At 42.1% G+C, this 14,452-nt stretch overlaps 1 protein-coding gene across 1 annotated transcript in view; it reads right to left on the bottom strand.

Annotated features, from left to right (window-relative positions):
- Nucleotides 1–3,048: 3,048 nt before the first annotated feature.
- The window catches only part of FAM47E (family with sequence similarity 47 member E), a 26,829-nt gene continuing 15,425 nt past the window's right edge, over nucleotides 3,049–14,452 (bottom strand). Inside the window, exons 4-7 of the mRNA XM_055085749.1 lie at nucleotides 12,212–12,412; nucleotides 7,331–7,486; nucleotides 5,398–5,475; nucleotides 3,049–3,114 (exon numbers count right to left, since the gene is read on the bottom strand). Of these exons, the coding sequence (XP_054941724.1) occupies nucleotides 3,049–3,114; nucleotides 5,398–5,475; nucleotides 7,331–7,486; nucleotides 12,212–12,412 (501 nt within the window). The remainder of the gene's footprint in view (nucleotides 3,115–5,397; nucleotides 5,476–7,330; nucleotides 7,487–12,211; nucleotides 12,413–14,452) is intronic.

Raw genomic sequence — 14,452 nt, 5'->3', positions numbered from 1 at the left:
TGGCCGCTGAGCCTGCGCGTCCGGAGCCTGTGCCCCGCAACGGGAGAGGGGCCACAACAGAGGGAGGCCCGCATACCACAAAAAAAAAAAAAAAAACTTAAATAGACTTACAATTAAAATAAACTATATTAAAACCAAAGGTAACAGAACTCAAAACCTCATCTCTTCCTGGTTTTTAACACCTTTTTGTTACTATCTATGATCTTGAGGTTATTTACATCTATTATATCTGGGTGTTGGAAATAATATATAATGATGTGCTACTTGCACTTCTCTTTGGATTTTGGAGGCCAGATTTAGATGTGCTGTTTCAGCTCATTTCTTTAGTAATCTGAGAGGTTGCTGGCTTTGAGGGCAGCCTGAAGCAAGAGAAGGCTTTCAACTGGTCCAGAAATCTCTGCCCTCTGATCCAATGAATCCAACATGCTTGAAGCACCTGTAGCACACAGAGCCGCTGAATGGAGCTTTGGCATGTCCAGAAAGGCGAATCAGAGCACAGGCCCCCAGGGCTTTGCAGCTGAGCCAGGAGCTCTGTGGCGTGTAACTGTTCTCCTTTAGAGAAACCAATCTCCGTCTGTTGCTTGGCACCAGTTAATACGGCAGCCTCATCATGAGACCTTAGGTAACCAAGCAACTGGTGCCCATCGTCAACCAAGGTCATCTGGTCCACTAAGCCATAAAGTCGGCTAACATTTAGTGTGTGTGCACAGTGCCAGGCTGTGTTCTAAGCACTTTACTGGTAACATTCCCTTTAATCCCCACCACAATTCTGGGAGATAGTACTGTTATTATTGCTACTATCCTTACTTTAGATGAGAAAACTGAAGCAGAGAGAGGATAAGCAACTTGCCCCGTAGTCATATAGCTAATAAGTAGCAGAGCTTGGTTTGAATCCAGGCCCTACTGCTCCAAAGTCCACCCACGTAATTACCAAATTATTTTGCTTCTCGTAATCAAGTGAAAGTTTTCTGTTTAGGACTGGGCTTGACCAGGAATTGAAGACAGAACAAATTGCATGGTGTGCCCGCTCCTACCACACTGCCATCTTCCTCAGCCTACACATCTGACCTGGGGACGTTCTCTAAGTCCAGGTGACGGAACAGACAACCTCCACTGTATGACGGCAGCAGCCACAAGTGGACTGCCACGACACTGTGGCCCAACTCAAGGGTGGCCCTGAAGAACAGCTGAGAAGGGGAATTTTCCAGTAGACAGAAATGTAAGCATTTCATCCCGTTGACCACTTTGTCTGAAAGGAGAAATGGGCTGAGGTGCATGTCACCAATTAATGGTCAGCAGCTGATGGCTTAGCTCAGTAGCCAGAGACTTGGAAGGATCAAGAATGCAGGGATAGTGACAAAGAGATTTGGGAGAAGACGTATACAGGGGATCGCTCAGAATGGATCCAGAGTATGAGAGTATTTGGTTCTTTGTGAATACCCACCAAAAGACCTCTACTGTAGAGGAAGCGCTCAATAATCAGGTGGAAAGTTTGACCTATCCTCTGCATGCCAGCCCGCTTCTTTCTCCAGAAGTTCCAATGTTGCCCAGTGATCTCATGAGCAAAGTGGGCATGGAGGCAGAAATGCAGGCTCCACGTGGGTTCAGCAACTTGGATTTCCCCTCACGAAGGCTGACCTGGCTACTGCTTCTGTGGAATAATTGTCCAGTAATTAAAACCAAACTTGAGTCCCTGATATGAATTAGGCTTGAATGTAACAAAGCCAGGAACAATGTGTCCAGGGAAAGAAATGAATTCTCTCCAGACCACCGCCAACACCATCTTGGCTCAGCACTGGAATGTCAGAATCCTGCCCCAGCTTGCCTGGTAGAACTGGATGCCTCCTCTGGGCTCACAGGCTTTGGGGCTCCCATGGGCTCCCATGAGGGCACACGTGACAAGTTGAAACAGCAAGGGAGTCAGAGGAAAGTGTCCTGACTAGACTAGCAACCTAGTTTATTCTGCAATTGGATTTGCTTTCCTGCTTAACAAACTTCTGCCCACACCAACATTCCTACACTTCCTGCAGGCTCATTCACCACCATGGTATCCCACTCAACACTGAAACTCATTTCACAGCAATGGGCTGACACCATGGGTTCATTGCTTCTGTCATGTACTCCATCACCCTAATGTGTCCAGATGCATAGAGTGTATATAGTAAAGACTCACTTACAGCCTACAGATTATTGAAATGGGATCATGACAGACCCAGAGGATGAAAGGCCATCCATCACCCAGAGATTCTGTATTTGAAGACAAATACTATAACTGATAAAACTTGGGGATCCAATATCCTTTTAATAAATTCCTTTTGATTAAATTATCCAGAGTGTATTTCAGAGGGAAAGATCTGGAAGGATGCATTCCAATGAGTAAAGAGTGGTTACTGCTGACTCTATAGGAAGTATTTGTATTTTCTACATTCTTTTTGTTAGTCTATATTTTCTAATTTTCCTAACATGAGCATTAACGTTAAATAAAATAATTTTTTAAAATTTAATGTAAAAATATGTCATCTTGAGTTTCCATTAAACTTTATGACCCATGACCTTATATTACAGGTACACATTTACTATCCAGATTAACATGCCAAAAAACCCTCAGTAAGCTTAATTCAAAATGAAAGAAAATTATATTGTAAAGCAAGAGTAAAGGAGCTATTCACTCAAAACCAGGGAAAATAATACTCTGGGAAAATGAAATAGAGCAATTCTGCTTTTTTATGGTTTTACTTATTTTTACAAATAGTTGATATAACCATGTAATATTGACAATGCTACCAAAATGTTCGAATACCAAATATGAAATTGATCTCACGGTTGATAAAATATATAAAATATTGATTAACTGAAGCAGAAGACTATTCTGAAATGTGTGTAAGTATTAGTTATAAATTTTATGGATGTTGCCAAGTCAAAATTGTACAACTATGGTGGGACATTCATTATAAATTTTGTTTAATGTTTAAAGAGAGAGAGAAATAGCCAAGTATATAGTAAATGAAATCTGTCTAATCATCTTCCCAAGATTCTTCCGTGCTTGAGTTATTTTACAGAAGTCTTGTTACATTCACGTTTACATTCCTTCCTCATATACATCTTCTCAAGGAACTAAAAAAAAAAAAAAGATGAGAGAAACTCCTTTAAATTGGCAAACGAAAATTGTACAGTCTAAAAAAAAAATCTTAAAAAAAAATTGTACAGTCTAGTCACAACCACTACCATAGCCGAATTCACAATCTCACACTCTGATGTATATACTGAGAGGCCCCCAAATCTGATGTCGATGATAGACCACGTGAGATGGTGGACTTTGGAAGGTAGTTGCACACCATCAGAAATATCTAGATATAATTCACACTTGTTCTGTGGCCAAGTCCAGCCTGGCCCAGCTCAGCACAGCCTGTGCTGCTTGTCTCTGCCATTAAAGGCCTGGGACTTCTGTGTAGCCGAGGGAATGAAGCTGTAGGTAACGCACAGAGCAGTTAATCCAGCAGCAGATACTGGAATGTGTATGTAAGTATGTATGCTCATGTAACATGCATAAACATGTATGATACAAGGTGCACCTAGACACTTAAGGGAGTAAAAAGAGAATGAATGCTCACATATAAATTTAAATAAGTAATGATTTTATAGATAGATAGATAGATAATTTACCATCATAGATTCCCCCCTCTCTTTTAGTTGAAATCCTACTGATAAAATAGAGGATATAGGATGTAAGAATAAAGGGAGAAAATATTCCAGGGTTTTGAGTGACAGGTGTTCTCAGGGGACTCAGCCATAGCCAGGGGCATCACCTCTCTTTAGTTGATGCAGCTAAAAGAGTAACCAGTGAGTCAGGCATGCTTCCTTTTGCCCAAAATTGAACTAAATGTTCAACAACAGAATGGATTAAACCAACAGGGGATAAATCAAAATGAATAAAACATCCTCTTTTGCCACTAAAGAAAAAACTATGAGTCACTATAATGTCAAGAGCAGATAGGGATATATATGTATATACATATATCTCCTTGGCAAGAAGAATATATATGTCTGTGTGTGTGTATATGTGTGTGTGTATATACACATATATATCACATAATTATATTTATGCTTAAGTATAATTTTGTGTGTATTATATAAATATATAATCATACATACAATTATGTTATATAAAATATATAAGCATATTTTATATATTATACATATAAATATATAAAATATACTTATGTAGGCCATATATGCAGATGAGGCAGTTACATAAATACATAAGTACAAAAATGCGTGTAAGTATATTAACTATATCTTATATATAATTATCTTATATATAAGATATATATACTTATATCTAAGTATATAAAATATACTTATGTAGGCCCATTGTTGATGCTCAAAGCTATTGGAGAGATTTCATCTTAGTTCTATAATGGAATCTTCTAGCCCATTAGTCTATTATCGTACTCTAGACTTTCCCTTCACATCGCCTGATTTAACTTTGAACAAGTCTGGATCTGAGATTGGTCCATATATCTATTTGCCAGTAAGTGTAAGTGTTGTTAGTTCTATCGCTCTTAGAAAAAAAGAAATCCAGTTCCTAGTTCCAGGAACTTCTACCATCTTGGCTGCATGTCCTCCTAAGGACTCCACGGGCCGTGAGCACAGGGGACGCTGGACAAACACAGAACTTATCAGCCACGACTTGGGCCCCAGGCCCAGCTGGCTTCCTGCCATGGTGGCAGGGCTGGTCTGGGGACAGATCTCCAGGCTGCAGGCCCTCCTGCTAAACGGTCTGCTCTGCCAGCCTCCCACCCCACTCTTGTTATCTGTGGCCTCCCGGGGGAGCCCTCCATGTGGGAGGCGGGGGGACCAGCCGCACAAGCTCAGGGAGAGGGAAAGACAAAGTGGGAAAAAGACAGAAGAGGCTGCAGGGCTGCCCGGGAAGTGACCTTTTGCCCCAGTCTGCGTCCTCATGTACCCCACAAATAGCACAGTAATAGTCCTGTGACTCCCAGCTCCACTTCAGTCCTGACCCCAGCACGGCTCCTTAGAAGTAGAAGTGAAGGAGACTTGACACTTCCTGGAGAATTCATTGTTTTAGTAGCAGGCTCACCCCTGCACATGGATCCCTTTCACTTTGGCCCTGTTAAGGCCAAACCCAAGGAAGGTGAGTCAGCAGGGAGACAGCACCTCTGACAGCAGGAGCCAAACAGACAGAATGCAAAGAGCAGAACGCCAAATCCCATCTGTGGGCCCCTGTCTGGGGAAAGCACACCCCTTCTCCCAGGGCTGAGTCCTGGTGCGTCCCTGTAGAAGTATTTTGATTTTGTCAGGGTGCTGACCCCTTCCCATGAACAACTGTGAGCCCCTCAGCAGGTCTTTCCGAGGTCTTTCCGACCCTTTACTCACACTCGGCATCCTGTAGCCCCTGCTCAGAACGAAATCCTTAAAGGCAACTGTTCCATGAAGGTCTGCAAGTAACTCCTCCTAAAAGAGGGTCCACACTTTAAAAAACTGGTCAGCTGTCAGAAGCTTGATTTCATATTTGTCCTAATTAAAAGCACTTAGCCGTTTATCAAGTATGTTATTTTACTATTTTTAAATTTTTTATTTATTTTATTTATTTATTATTTTTTTTGCGGTACGCGGGCCTCTCACTGTTGTGGCCTCTCCCGTTGCGGAGCACAGGCTCCGGACGCGCAGGCTCAGCGGCCATGGCCCGTACAGGCTCCGGACGCGCAGGCTCAGTGGCCATGGCTCACGGGCCCAGCCGCTCCGCGGCAGGTGGGATCTTCCCGGACCAGGGCACAAACCCGTGTCTCCTGCATCGGCAGGCAGATTCTCAACCACTGCGCCACCCAGGGAAGCCCAAGTATGTTATTTTAAACGACTTCCTTCTCATTTAGGAATATGTGTGTAAATAATGTTCAGAAGTTGATGAATACAAAGGCTTTCAAAAGATATCCAACCTTCTCTCCTTTCTCTGTTCTTTTTCTTACCCTTGTATCAAGGATAAGCAACACATTTTATCAATTATATCATTATTGACCTAGGATGTCCGGAATCTAACCTATTTGAGATGAATAATTGTGATACTGTGACTTATAATAAGAGACAGATATTTGGTCTTCTTCCCATTCCTGGCACAGAGGCCTTAAAACCCTTGGAATTTCCTAAGTGATGAGAGCCACAACGGTGAGAGTCCTTCCTTATTCATAACAAGCCCCTTTCAACCACATTGCAATTTATCTTAATGAAGTGTTTTTTGGAAAGCCCCTAGATAGCTACTAGATGGGGGCTGGTTGCCAGGGAAACCAACCACGTGATTAGAGGGTTGGCACTTTCAGCTCTACCTCCCCAACTCCAGGGAGGGGAGAGGAGCTGGAGGTTGAATTAATCACTAATGGCCAATGATGTAATCAATTACACCAATGTAATGAAGCCTCTATACAAACCCAAAGGAGGGGGTTTGGAGAGCTTCCAAGTCGGTGAACATGTAAAGGTACCTGGAGAAGGCAAGGAAGCTCCAAGCCCCTCCCCACATACCTTACCCTATGCATCTCCTCCATCTGGCTGCTCCTGAGTGTACCTCTTTATAATAAACTGGTAATCTTACTAGATTGTAAGTAAACTGTTTTCCTGAGTTCTGTGAGCTCTTCTAGCAGATGATCAAACTCAAGGAGGGTGCCGTGTGAACCTCTGATTTATAGCCAGTCAGCCAGAAGCACACGTGACAACCTGGACTTGAGACTGGCATTTGCAGTGGGGGCAGTTTTGTGGGACTGAGCCCTTAACCTGTGGGATCTGATGCTCTCTCCAGGTAGGTGGTATCAGAATTGAGTAAAATTGTAGGACATCCAGCTGGTGTCAGGGAATTAGAGAATTGCTTGGTGTGGGGAAAACCCCCCCACACATTTGCTGGCCAGAATTGAGAGTGGTAGAGGAAGAAACGGGAGTGTTTTCCTACTCAATATATATCCACAAATTTTAGATCTTAACTCCAAAGGGCATGATAATCAAAAAAGATTTGATCCAGTCCCAACATCTTAGGGGTATTCATGCATTCATTTGGCTTTTCCTTTTATTTATTGGAATTTAAAATTTGGGATGTAGATGTTTATATCATTGTAATTCTGTTCTTTAAGACCATTTCACCTTCCAAATGAACTCAATCAAGAATAGTCAAAAGTCATGTGTTTCCAGCAAGACAGCCATGTCATCATAGTGTCCCTTACCAGCATACGATTGCACCCATGTCTTGTGAATTGACTTCAATATGAGGTCATATTTGCACTGTGACAACCTTCAGCTCAGATGATCAAGTCTCAGCATATACACATACCTGTTCCCATAGCTCCTTTTTAATATTCTCATCTTGAGCTTTACGTAAGACCTTCGGATCAACCAAAGGTTCATCGGCTCTTTGCTTTTTCCACAACTTGATGTTCAGATACCATGCTCCGTACCTCATCTTTACCCACTTTGGTTTATAAGGATTCTGTAGAAATAACATAATTCCCAATTTCATTAGTTTGTTTGGTTTGTCATTTCAATAAACCTAAGATTTAGCTTATGAAAGCAGTATCATTTATTTTTAATTTATGGTTACTCCTTGACAAAGTATTTTATGAAGTTTCAGTGTGCTTTGATTTACAAAGGTAACATGAAAAGTTCATGACTGAGAAAATAATGTGGTAGTTAAGCATGGCTTTTGGATTTAGACAAACCTGGGCTCAAATCCAGCCTTCCCCACTTAGTAGCTATGAGTCCATGGACAAGTTAGTTAAATTCTTCATTTGTAAAATAGAGATAATAGTGTCTACCCCATAGGGTTGTTGGGAAGACTAAAGGAGAGAATTATGTAAAGCAGCTAGAACTCATGTAAGAATCACATATTTCAGTGAAGGGTAATGACCTTCAACAATACTCATACAACAATACAGTCAACCAATACAATAAGTTATCAGCCTCTCTATGAGCCCAGCTCTATACTCAGCTTTGTAAATGGTACACTACTTTTGATCCAAATGCTATTCAACACCAATCTCTTGCCTCTTTATTTTTTAGTTTTTAAAAAATATTTATGTATTTATTTATTTATTTGGCTGCACCACGTCTGAGTTGCGGCACGTGGGATCTTCATAGCCGCCGTGTGTGGGATCTGCAGTTGTGGCATGCGGGATCTTTTTAGTTGCAGCATGCGAACTCTTAGTTGCAGCATACGGGATCTAGCTCCCTGACCAGGGATCGAACCCGGCCCCCTGCACTGGGAGCGTGGAGTCTCAACCACTGGACCGCCAGGGAAGTCCCTCTTGCCTCTTTAATTGGAAGAGAGAAAGAGGGGGAGGAAGAGAGAAAGAGGGGGAGGAAGAGATGTCTTTCCTTTCTTTCTCCCATTCCTCAGGAGTGCATCGGTTGGTTCACAGCCTGACGCTGTGATGCAACACCCGCTGATTGTCTCATCATGAAAGGAGGTCTAACGCTTGTGTAGGACAAAGAAACATGAAACACAAAGACCCTGCTCCTCCCTCTTCTCACTCATGTCTAAACTATGAGGTGGAACTTGTGTGGCCATTCTAGAGTCAAGCCAGAAACACCTGCCTGAAACAGAGATGATGGGACAGAGCAGAGGGGAGAGAAATCCCTCCTCAGAGCTGGATTCAGCATTATGATCCCTCCATTCCAAGCAGACTGACCTCCTTGCTATTTCTAGAGCACCTATCACACTGTTGCCACAGTGCCTTTGCACTCACTGTTCCCTCTCCATAATGCTCTTCCCCAAGAAACCCACATGGCTCACTCTCTTACCTATTTCAGGTCATCTTTTCAGTTGCATCCTCCCTGACCACCCAATTCAGAAACTGTAACCCCTCACAACGCTGCTTGTCTTCTTTCCTTGCCTCATTTTTCTGAACAGCACTTATCGCCGCTTGATATGCTGTATATTTTTCTGATTGTTTGTTGTCTCACCTCTCACCTTCTAAAATGTAAGCTTCTGAGCTTGTTCTCTGCTACATCCCCCTGGCATCTAGAACAATACTTAGGACACAACAGGTGCTCAATAAATATTTGTTGGGTTAAAATCAGGTTTCTTAACTTCAGCGTTATTGACATTTTGAGCTGTATAATTCTTTGTGGGAGGTGGGGGGCGGCGGTGCTGTCCTATGCATTTTAAGATGTTGAGCAGCATTCCTGGTCTCCACCGACTCTCCAAATTGTGACAACCAAAAACGTCATCTCCAACGTTGCCAAATATCCCTGGTGGGGTGCGGGGGTGGGAAGGGGAACAAAATTGCCCTGGCTGAGAACCACTGAATTAAAGGAAGGAGAGTAGGAGAGGAAAGAGAGGAAAAAAGAAAGGAAGGGAGAGGAACGCAATCTACATACTGCTCCACTAAAGAACTTGAGCTCTGGAATACGTTAGGTTGCTGGGTACCTGGTGATCTTTCAAGATTCAGTACAAACATAATTCCTTCTGTGAAGTCTTAACTGTACCCACCCTCAGCCCATGCCTGGTGGAACTGGTTACTTCTTCCTACAACCCGGATGAACCATGACATCATTTCATTATAGTTAGTCATTTATCCATTGACCTCACTAGACCGTAAGCTCCTTAAATGCAGGAAACAGTCCTTCATTTGCTCCCAGCACTTTTTGGCACATAGTAACAGATGCTCAGAAGCGTCTGTTGAATTAATGTATAAATAAATGGATGAATGAATATATAGGGCAAAGAGAAACATGCTACAATAGAGGCACAAACTGCTGTGAGAGATTAGAAGTAAGAATAAATTAATGTCAACCGAAGGGCCTGGAGAAAACTCCACGGAAAAATTGGCATCTCACCTGTGTCTAAAGGAAGATGTAAGAGTGTAGACATGAGAAGAGGGGCACATCAGGCAGAGAGAATACTGTGAGCAAAGGTAAGGTAGTCGAAAAGCTCAGAGTTTTAAAGAACATCGAAGAGCAGAGGATAATAGGCCTGAGAGTATGTGGAATAAGAAAATAAAGATAGAGATTCCATCCCCGGAATAGGGACCAGATTTATCCTTCCACCTGCAACAACCAAAAAACGAAATATAAATATATTGAATTTATTTATTTATTTATAAGACACTGGACATCAAATAGCAAAGGACAGTGATCCCTGAGAGGCAAAAAGTGAATGAGATAAGCCCCCCAACTGCCCCAGTTCACTGTCTTCAGAGAGTTCCCAGGCCACAGAGCAGGAGAAGGAGCCCAGGAGGAACCTAGTGGACTTTCTGAGTTGAGAAGACAGAACTGAGAGTCCAGGAAGACCAAGGCAGCTAAAGTTTGCAGCACAGAGTAACAGAAAGGAAAGAGCTGCACAGAGAGGGAACTACAGAGGTTTGCAGAGGGTCTCCATCTGTGTATGTTTGGGAGGAAACCACCTGAGGTCTGGGAAAGAACTAACCAAAAGGATTAGAGAGAACAGTGTCCTGCATGCACACAGGGCCAGGGCCAGGGCCTGTTCCCTCCTGGGAAACTCAAAGATTCACAGGATACTGGGTAGAATACACAGAAGGGTCTTGCGTCAGTAGTAGGGAGTTAGCCCTAGACTAAACATTATTTTGACCCTTCTCAACAGTTCTTAAAAGCAACACCCAAAAGGATCAAACTTTTCCAGGCACAAGAAACATGAAGACATATACACCAATGTGTATAATAATCACACTACTCAAAACCAGTGACAAAGAGAAAGTATTAAAAGCAGCCAAGAAAAAACAGGTCCAGAAAAACAAAGATAAGGATGACATAAGATTTCTTATCAGAAACAACACAGCCAAGAGGATGGTGGAGCAACATTTTTAATGGAAAAACAAACAAACAAAAAACTTTGAACCTAGAATTCTATACCCACAAAAATATCTTTAAAAATGAAGGAAGAACAAGGATATCCTCAGACACAGAAACGCTGGAAGAATTCATCGCCAGCAGATCTACATTAGAAATAAAGGAAGTCCTTCAGGCGGAAGGAAAATGATACTCTGTGGAAATCTATTTGAACTTTTGCATAGTGATCCTCCATCGGCCAGTCAAAAGTTCGATTTTGGCAATAACCACCATGCTTTATAAAGCAGCATTTGTGCAATTATTTGTAAATACAGAGAATTGAGCAATTTCATTCAGCCCAGATTCAGAACAAGCAGTGGTTCAGGCCCCACGTGCCTGAACCACATGGATATAATTTGCCTGTCCAGCATCATTCTGCATTTTACCCTTTAGAAAGATGAGAGGAGAATGGAAAATTTTAAATGCTGAATTAGTGATGGAATGCATAGTTTGCATAAACTTTATGCAACAGAGTCAAAGATGGATAACATCATGAATGTAAAAATAGGTCAGCTGATCATGTTCAGTTATGAAAGGACAAAGTTAGTATGTCGAAAATATTGGAAATATAGTATCAAAAATTATGTGTAAAAGAGGGAAATTATTATCTTCACTTCCAGAGAAACTAACTCTATAATCTCCCCACTTCCAACCCACACTTAGGCACGTAAATCTGTTGTTGGACTGGCACAATTTGACTTGTGCATATATATTTGCACTAACACATTGTGTAGAAAAGTACTTAGGGGCCCATAGTACTTCCCTTTAGAACATAGCTTGTTTTTTCTCATCTCTGCTTCCTTGTTCTGTCTTCACAGGAAATTGGTGTGGGAAACTGAGCGATTTGTTAATTATCAGGCAAGCATATGGTCAAGAATGATGGTCTGTGGTCAAAAAGACCGCAGTAAAAATTCAAGAATTCTTTGGACATACACAGTGTTCACAATTGTTAACTGCAGCATTTTACTCTTGCAATAATAAACATTCATGTATATTTCTACTGACTATTAGAATTTCAACATGTAAAACACATAAAGAGATAGATTTCAACATATACAACACACAAAGAGGTTGTCTCAACATATAAAACACATAAAGAGAGAAATAATGACTGTTCAGATTTAACAATAATGCTGAATGGCCTGCCTTGTTTGTATAACTGACTTTTTAAGATGTATTAAATATTCATTCATTTAATAAATGTTTGTTTATTTATTGTATTTTTTACAAATATTAAACATCAAAAAAATTTCAAGAATTTTACTGAAAAAGGTCAGTGCCTTCTGAAGTACCAGAAGTCAAGAACATTTAATATTTTAATACAATTTAATTTCCTTTGATTCTCAGTCTTCTCCCTTTTTGCAGTTACCTGTGGTTTCTGAAGTCTCTGCTCATAGTGTAGTTTCTGGAAAAACTGTGGCTCCTGCAGTTTATTTGGCCCAATCCTTTTCTTTAGCTCCAGAGGAACCTGGTTGGGTCTCATTGTATGGAGCACATTATAGCTTGGTTTGCTCTGACAGTTAATGTCAAACTGTTGCAGGATGAACTCCTCATCAATGTTCAGGCCCCCCTGGAAGAAAAGCACAGGGCATGAGTCAAGGACAGATGGTGAAATGCTCCTCCTTCCTTCTTTAATTTACAGGAGGTATTCGACCACGGCCGGAGAAGAGAGAGGTAGTTTAAAGGAGAGGTAGAAAGTGCTCTGTCACCATTTGTAGGAGACAAGAAGTATTTGGGGTCTGGAGAGCTTTGTCAGTGCATTAAGAGACAACTTAGGACCTACAAGAAGCAGTGAGTCCTGAGGGAGATAGTGGTGCTGAGGAAAATTCAGTCTGTGTGATCAAAAGCAAACATCTCCAACACTTTATAGTAGTAACATCTTTAGAGGTATTTTCCAGACATGTCTAGAAATGTTAGTGTGTGTTCTGCCCACAGCCCCTTATACAGGAAGCTGCCCTGTTCGGGGCTCCTACTGAAGCCATGGGCTCCTTTTAGTCAGCCATGTTTTGTGCACAGAACAAACCCGCCTCCCTTCCCCCAGCCATGGATGGCAGGAGTACAGATGGGCACATTAAGAGTCCCTAATGTGTAGGCTGACCGTGGATCTATGATATGGCTGAAAGATAACTTAATTTGAAGGAGAGTAGAATATAGCACCCCAAAATATGCCTCTGGCTTAAGGCTTATTTTGAGCTGATGATTTTGAGAAACAGCAGACAACACAGGAAACGATCTAGAAATGGAGTAGAAGTCACCCTTTAAGTGAAATTTACATTTATTAAAAAAATCCCCACTTGTAAGGCTGTCTCCCTCTCCATTCCAGAAAGAGAAGGAAGACTTTAAATCATAAGACACTCTTAGCAAAGGAAAAGGTACCCACTTAAATCTGCATAATAAACCATACTCTTGTTCTCCTATTTCTTCCTGGTCACCTCCCCATTACTGACTCCCCACACCTTTCTCTCTTTGTCTTTGGCGGAAGTTGGTATTTGAGCCTGAATTCTAAGCCACCTAGGAGAGTTAGTCATTTTTCCCTGGGTATCTCCCATGTATATATGAGGTATACTTGTTAATAAACTTCTGTTTGTTTTTCTGTTGTTAATCTGCCTTTAGTTATAGAGATCCCAGAGAGAACTTAGAAGAATAAAAGGAAAATTATTTTCTCCTGCTCTACAGGCTCAACACAATCCTACTTTGGAATATATAAGTTGGGGAATATAGAGAATGAGGTCATTAGCAACTGAAGCTGATGTTGGAGTGAACTTTATAGACAGGGGTCATAAAATCGAGTCAGGGGTATAAACTAGAGCAAGCAGAGTCAATGAGGTAAAAAAATAAATAAATAAACAACATGGAAGGAAAGTATAAACTAGTGCTATGGAGAAAATACCACAGGGTGATGTGATCGGGACCAAAGTAGTATGACAGTTATGGGACTTTGGTCATAAGGGACTGAAAACAAGGCTGGTTACCACAGCAGTTAAACTATTATCCTAGAGTTCCTTACACTTCCTGCCTCGAAAGAGGAATAGTCTCCAGCAGTAGGAATGGGAGAAGTGGAAGGGCTGGGACTCAGGCAATCCTATCCAGTCAGCTTGTAGACAAGCAGTGGTAGAGTGGGCATCACCTACCCTGTCCAGCATCACTACTCCAGTCACACTCTGGGGAGCCTCCCTGCACCACTTTCAGTCAATTTGTTGCAAATGGGCTGGACATGCCCACCTCTTGGCCTCAGGGTTGGACGTGTGACCTAGACCAGTCAATAAGCATATTCCATCTCCTTACTCAGTGGATAATTCAGGCACAGGTGTGACCCAGGTTAGTCTGGTGAGAGTAAGCCCTGGATTTTTCCCTATGGGAAAAAGGTTGCTCTTTTCCCATGTTAGGTTGTTGCCTGGTGGGATATAAGCTTGGAAAATTTAGTGAATACTTTTTTTTTTTTTTTTTTTTGCGGTACGCGGGCCTCTCACTGTTGTGGCCTCTCCCGTTGCGGAGCACAGGCTCTGGACACACAGGCCCCGCGGCCATGGCTCGCGGGCCCAGCCGCTCCGCGGCACGTGGGATCCTCCCGGACCGGGGCACGAACCCGTGTCCCCTGCATCGGCAGGCG

The sequence above is a fragment of the Physeter macrocephalus genome, chromosome 7 (assembly GCF_002837175.3).
Source record: "Physeter macrocephalus isolate SW-GA chromosome 7, ASM283717v5, whole genome shotgun sequence".
Classification (NCBI taxonomy): Eukaryota; Metazoa; Chordata; class Mammalia; order Artiodactyla; family Physeteridae; genus Physeter; species Physeter macrocephalus.
Note: the sequence above shows the minus strand (reverse complement) of the source record. Positions and strands in the feature narration are given on the sequence as shown.